Source organism: Oryza glaberrima, chromosome 6 (assembly GCF_000147395.1).
Source record: "Oryza glaberrima chromosome 6, OglaRS2, whole genome shotgun sequence".
Lineage (NCBI taxonomy): Eukaryota > Viridiplantae > Streptophyta > Magnoliopsida > Poales > Poaceae > Oryza > Oryza glaberrima.
In genome coordinates this window covers 2073727-2080653 of record NC_068331.1, presented here as the reverse complement: position 1 = coordinate 2080653, position 6927 = coordinate 2073727, and the positions used below count along the sequence as shown (strand labels likewise).

Here is a 6927-nt window from a genome sequence, read left to right as displayed (position 1 = left end):
ATCGTTAATCAACGCATCAATCGATCGCCATGCATGTTTATGGAGATGCTCCAAACATGTCAGTGTTCTGCTCCAGTTGAGAAACTCTTAAGCTCCAAATTAAAAAGCGTACTCAAACTCTTGATCTTAGCTAATGGCGATCGAGCCGTGCAAATCTGAGCAACAAACCGATTCCACTGACGACGATGAGTACGTCTGTACGTGTACATTGTGCTGTCGCCGTCGTCAACTGGGACGGCGTACGTGGCCGGCCGGAGAGGTCGCCGGCCGGCCGGCCGGCGACGGCGACGTCTGAGCTTCCACATGGCGAACTGGATCGTCCGGTGGCTCGTCGCCGGCCGATGGATGTTGACGCGAATTATTGGGCCGGGAGACAGCGCCCAAACAGCAAGTTGCAAGTGTTTGTATCGTACCTACGCCCCCCCGTGTGCATGCCATGCACAGCATGCATGCAAAGCACTCCTGCTGCCATATAATCTCCTCAACATTATCTCATTATCCATCGACTTTACTAAACGAAATGAAAGCTTAATCATAATCAATCAATTAACTACAAGCATATATACGTTTTCTGAAGATTCTGAGAAACTGTTGGTAAGAATCTGAAAAGGCTGAGTTTATCCAGCTTCGAGCTTCAAGTTATTGTAGTTTATTTTTATATTTTGTAATTACCGAGACATGTAACTTGGAGGAAGGATGTGGACTGTTTAAGGGAAATTAAGATTCTGAGAGTAGCTGTAGTTGCTAGAAACTCCTCGCATAGAGCCATACACACGTCTCAAATCAAATCAAGGCTTGGTTAATTAATTGGGGAGAAAGCGGAACTGCATTATATTAGGCTTGAGTTAATCATGAGGGTTTTGTCAGCTTCAGCAATTGAAAGTGACTTGTAAAAGGGCAGGTATGATTGAAGCAAAGCAGCAAGGGACATAGGAAATCTTGTGAAGGTTCTTCTGGTCCTTGCAAACCAGCCTGTAAGATTTGGACCATCGATCGATCAATCGATCAGCCATGATCAGTGGTAGATTGTCCCACACCTTGTACCATGTATATATATCCATCATAGATTCATAGGCTGGTGGTTGAACCCCTGTAAAGCAACCCCATTTAATCAATCTCTTACTGTTTGCAATTTAGTAATAGTATAAATGTTGAATAGTGGCAAGAGAGTAATTCCATTTCAGACTTTCAGTGCAGACATTCAGTCAGTACTCTGTCCGGCTATATATATCCAAGGACGATATTAACACCATTTCGTTCCAGTTGTCTGGTTATAAACATACATACAAGTTGGCATACAAGCTAGGAAAGTCGATTTGAGTACACCTTGTTTTCAGTTAAATTTGGAACCACATGATTTTTCGCAAGTACCGTAATTAGAAGAAAATTCAAGCATTATAGTGGAGGTGGATGGTTCTGTAAAATGGGACGAACAAGTGTCCTTTTTCCCGCTTATATATCACAATTCTATTTTATTTTCCTTCCCAACTTCATACTAGCATGTAGAAAATGGTTAGTTCCCAATAAGGAGGGATTCGAGGAGATCGAGGGAAAATAATTCTATGCCTAATTCTAATTCCTCTCCAAATCCCACTTAATCCTCTTGTGGGTAGGATTAACCGAACAAGTTGTGGATAGGATTAACGTAACAAGGCCTAAACCAGTTTTATACAGCTAACAGGATTATCCCTACTTGCAGTCAAGAGACACAAGAAGTCAGGAATTGCTAGGTAGGATCTTTTTTTGTGGCAACAATGGCTATGGACTGTCTAAATTTTGTCGGCAGCTCTAACTTTGAGTGAGCAGCATCGCTCATGGCCAGTAGCAAAGCAATGCACATTGCAGACACTCAACTAATCTTGCACAGTGCACTACGATGCCTACCCCCTTAGGGGACTGTAGCAGCTTGTGAATATATACCAGCACGGGTACCATTCCCCATTTTTCACTCACTCCTAGCACCTGCTTGAAAAAGAATATGGAACACACTGCTACATTTCATTAACGCAATGACCCCAGTAGAAAATGCGCCATTGATTTCATTCTAATTGTTCACATGAATCAAAACACATGGCAAGACATAGTGAGAAAGATATCTTGATTGCAAGATTCCAGAACATTTAATCAGAATGCATGAAACAAAAAAGATTCCAGCAAGAACTGAATCGGTCGTTCAGCACAGTTTTTAACTGTTACCCACACTAAGCGCGTTAATAGATGCTCCATGTCACAGAATCAAGAAACATAGCACGTTTCTGAGCCAAGAAGATCAGCATTCAGCACTATTTGCAGAGTCAAAAGGAGTTAAAACTAAGCAATCGTACTTGTTCTAGAATGTCCATCATATAGCAGGGCAAAAATTAACAGCTTAGATGAGCCCTTTCAGTATGGAGTAAAAGGGCCAATCAGAGAAGTAGGTGTTCTCATAAGATGAATGAAATCATAGTAGAATATATGCACAATGACACTGCTTGTTAGTACATTAATTGCAAGCCCAAGGGCTAAGGCAACAGCTACAATGGAAATACAGTGATACACTTGTTATCATCTAGTTAGAGCGTTGTTATCAGATCCCAACATCTTCCTTATGACAGCACTTGTCGCAAATTAGCCGTGCCCAAATTGTTGGCCTTGAACTGAATGTACGACAGCGAAATTCATCGTCAGATTAAACTCTGGCATTATTTACCTACGCAACAATGCTAATCAGAAATACAAGTAATTTTACTGACCAGAAACAGCTTTGGATTGCTGAGGCATTCCATCTATCATGCTTAATTGCCTTCTCAGCTTAGCTATGTGAGCTTGCACCTGGAGCAACAAGAGAGTTACAATGTCAGAGAAGTGGACATTGTTTTACCCCATTCAACTGTTCATGCACAAGCAATTCCTGTTACTATTAGGTACTCCCTCCGTCCCACAAAGAAACCATCCCTAGATTCCCAATGCAAGTTTAGTACTGATGTGAAATGACCTAAATGCCCTTCTTCAAGTACAACCACTCATTAGTCATCAGCACTTACCCACGAAAAAAAAAAGGAAAGTTAAAAATCCCTCCATCGTCGTTTGCATCTGAGCCACCGACGACGACCCTGTATGCCGGCGCGCCACCGCCGGCCTGCACGTCTCCGTTTGTCGGCGGCGCCGCAAGCTTCAGATCCACCGCCTCACAAACCTCTGTTGTTGCCACCCCCGCCGCATCTGATACACGACGCCGTGGAAGGTCGCAGGCACAGAGAGAAAGGGAGCTTCCAAGCCGCATCCATCCACCGGAGCTGCCTCCCACATCGGATGATGGGGTCCGCCGGCTTGCAACCCTCCACCGCCTTCCGAGCTGCTGCGTCCGGGTGGACACGGAATGTCGCACGGAGGAGCGGGAGAGAGGAGAAGAGAGAGGGAACAGGGAGTGGGCAGGACGAAGCAGGAACATGAGCGAGGGGTGAAGCAAGGATGGAGGTCGCTGGAGATCGACGAACAAGAGAGACGAGCAGTAGTATTGAGTGTTTCTGGTTCTGGACGGAGAGAACAAGAGAGACGAGTAGTACTAGTATTGTGTGTTTCTAGCCGGAGAGGACGAGCAGTAGTATTGAATATTTCTGGGTTTTCGCGCAGGAGTCGATTCTTTCCGGGACAAACTCTCACTGGTAGAAATTGATTTTTTGTGAGGCAGAGGGAGTAAGTCAGAATTATTCTATGCAACATCCCCTATACTGGCATGCTATGTAATTTTATTTATAGCTCGAAAATATGTCTATGGTTATATATAAGTCAGTCTAGGCAAGTGATCCCCAATGCGAAATTTTACCATTTTGTTGCCCTTAAAAGATTATTATGCTAATATAGTCCTTTAGTAGTGTTATCATTGGGAGATACAGAACTTACCCTGGAAAGCGCTTTCCAGTTGAATTAATTTGGGGAAAAAAAGACTCAACAAAAGGGACAACTACTAGTTTACAACTGCTTGCATGAATAGCTTAATTATATGCAAGGGGAATTAAAAAAGACCTTCTTGAAATTGATACGGGATGTACAACTTAGCCAAAAAGACATTTACCAACTGAAATTGATATAAGATAACTCTCTCATGGAAATATCTACGGATTGAATGCATGTTACAACAGACTAAGTAGATGAGAAAGCAGGAATACTTCTTGCAGTATTGACAAGCATAGTAATATATCTCAGAGAATAAGGACAATTGAATCTCACCTGTTGCCGAGCAGCAGCCAGTTTTAATAGTTCATCAGCTTCAGAGAAATTTGAGAACCACTGGCTCAAAGGATGATCCTTAGTGTCACCACGCTTCTTTTCATGTGGCACAAGTTCCATAGGGCCTAGACGATGGATAATTTTGTATTGCCATTTTTATTTTTCCCCCAATGAAATATAGGTACAAGTCATGGTGCCAAGAAAAAAGGAGTACCTGGAGGAGGCAAGGTTATACCAGGAGGCAACCTAGGCACAGTAGCAGCTGGATGATTTTGTACTCGTTGGAAAAAGGCCTCAGTGGGCTCAGGGAAGACAATTTCATCGTACGTTTCCACGACAACAGGCTTTTTAGTTGATTGTGGTCCAGTGTCCTCTTCTGGATACAGTTTAAGTTGATGAAACCTGCATCATTTATGTAGTTAACTAAATGCTTCCCCCAAAGAAATATGATGTTTGAAACAAGATCTCTGCAACTTACAAATCCAGACGCTTTTCACACACGTCACTGTGGAAATAAAGGGTTATTGCAATTTCAAATTCTCCCCAGCCAGATTCAGACAACTCGAAAGGTGGTTGCTCTACAACTCTTGTTGGATTAGTGAAACTCGGGTGAAGTTGAAACACCACACGCTTAACTATCACACTTAAATCCTCATTTGTTGCAGAGCGAACATACACAGTCCATTTGTGAGAGTTGTACCTAGAAAAAAAGAACATATTCATGCCCTTTAGATAATATTCACTATAGGTAGCAAACTGAGTACTTGAGGAAATTTAACAATAAGAACTGTTCACAGAAAAAAAAAATACTTACTCGCTTGCCTTCTTGCCAAGCCAGAAAGAAATGGTTCCATAGACAATTGGGAAACTGATCTCCACATCCTTGAGTTTTTTATTCTGTGAGAAAAAATCAGTAAAACACCATGTCAAGTAAAAAATTGATTAAAGCTTATTATTAATCCATAAAGTATACCAACTAACTAAAATGAAGCATATGGTGTAACAAAATCACCCTGGATGATTCACTTAGGCTTCCCAAAAAAACAGAGGGTGAAGTTTGTTGGATGCTTATTTATTTCCTTGTTTTCATACTTCAAGAAGGTGACTGTATGTTTGATATCATATACTAGACGACTAAGCAATTAATTGGTGTGAAGAATAAGACATGGTATGATGATGCAAAGGAATGTATATAAACCACAAGCTAGTAATCAGTTAAACAATAGATATTCTGGTCCACTGTTTCTCAATTCTAACTCTAAAAATGACAAACAGCAGAGTCCGATGCAGCTTAGCTAATCGGTTAGATAAGTCTTGGATTGAATCGTATCCTAGTCATTTACTCGATTGCACAATTGAACATTCATAAGATGTTCACTGCTTACTAACGAATGGGCGTGATGTCTACTTCCTTTGATTCACCCGAGGCACCGAGCATAGCTACTGGTGTGCCACCCAAAACCCTAGTAGCACCCCCACCCCTCAACGCAAAATCACAAGAGAAGAATCGGACGAGCACGCCACTGCAAAGGGAGGTAAACCTTCTTGTCGGAGTCTTCGGGCGGCCTCGTCGGCTTGGAGCGGAGCGCCTTCTGCGCGGCGGTCAGCACGGCCTCCGGCTGCGCCTGCGGCGGCGGCGCCGGCGTCTGCGGGTCCAGCGCCTCCTCCGAAGCTGGCACAGCCGACGGAGAAGGGTCCGCCGCAGGCTGCGGCGGAGGCGGCGCCGCCGCCGTCGCCGGCGAGGAGGAGGAGGAGGCTTGCGGCATCGGCGCGGCGCGCGGCGAGGGCTCGGTCGGTCGGTGTCGGGTCGGGTCGGGAAGAAGGCGAGGCGACGCGAGGAAGAAGATGGTTGGGTCGGATCGGTCCGATGGGCGAGTGGGCCCAGATTGGCCGGCCCACTCGAAACGGCGTGGGTTGCACGCTTGCACGGATAAGTTGGGCTGTAAACCTGTAAAGTGTGTGTAGGGTTTTGGATGGGCCCGGCCCATAAAGTGAGCGGTGGGCTCAACGGGTGTGGGGTATTTTGGCCGTTCGGCCCATTTAGACAACCACAGGCCCACGGTTTTGGATTATCTGTAGATTGAGGCCCACAGCTTTTCGCATACATGATTAACCATTTTAACACGGAATAAGGTCACCGGAGGTCGCTCAACTTAACAGTGAGATTTTTTGAGATCCCTTAACTACAAAATCAGAAATGTGTACCCCTAAACTCTCTCAAACCGTTCACTGGAGGTCCCTCGGTAGTATTTTTGTCCGGTTTTGCTGACGTGGCATCCTAGTCAGCAAAAAAATTAAAAAATTGCGTGGGGCCCACATGTCAGCTGCACATCTTTTTTTTTCTCTCTTTTGTTCTTCTCCTCTTCTCTCTTCTCTCTTCAGCGAGCGCGGCAGCCACAGGCGGAACAGCGTGATGGGGTTCTCCTCCGTGGAGGCGACGAGCACGGCCGCGGCTGTGACAGCAGGTTCCCAGACCCGGAGCCAATGCGTTCAGCCGGAGCAGCGGCTGCTACACCGACGCCGCATTCTCCGCCGTGCGCTCCTCGCCGCCGCCTAGATGCTGCTGCTGCGCCTGCGTCGCCGCCGGGCTCACCGTCAGCTTCTCCTTAATCGCTCCCGTCAATAAAAATGTGGACATCATTATTGATTGCTAGAAGCACTACGTGCTTGCAGACGGCGAACGACACGATGGCGCCGGCGAAGCCCGCCGGGGCCGGG

The 6927-nt window shown here is 45.3% G+C and overlaps 1 protein-coding gene across 1 annotated transcript; it reads right to left on the bottom strand.

Moving 5' to 3' along the window:
- Nucleotides 1-2405: 2405 nt before the first annotated feature.
- Nucleotides 2406-6010, bottom strand: LOC127775598 (transcription initiation factor TFIID subunit 14b-like). The gene is made up of 7 exons (XM_052301856.1): nt 5751-6010; nt 5024-5106; nt 4688-4909; nt 4424-4611; nt 4210-4334; nt 2733-2811; nt 2406-2636 (listed from the first exon to the last, which is right to left on the bottom strand). The coding sequence occupies exons 1-7, from the start codon at nt 5973-5975 to the stop codon at nt 2608-2610; spliced, it is 951 nt and encodes a 316-aa protein (XP_052157816.1). The 5' UTR covers nt 5976-6010; the 3' UTR covers nt 2406-2607.
- Nucleotides 6011-6927: the final 917 nt, after the last annotated feature.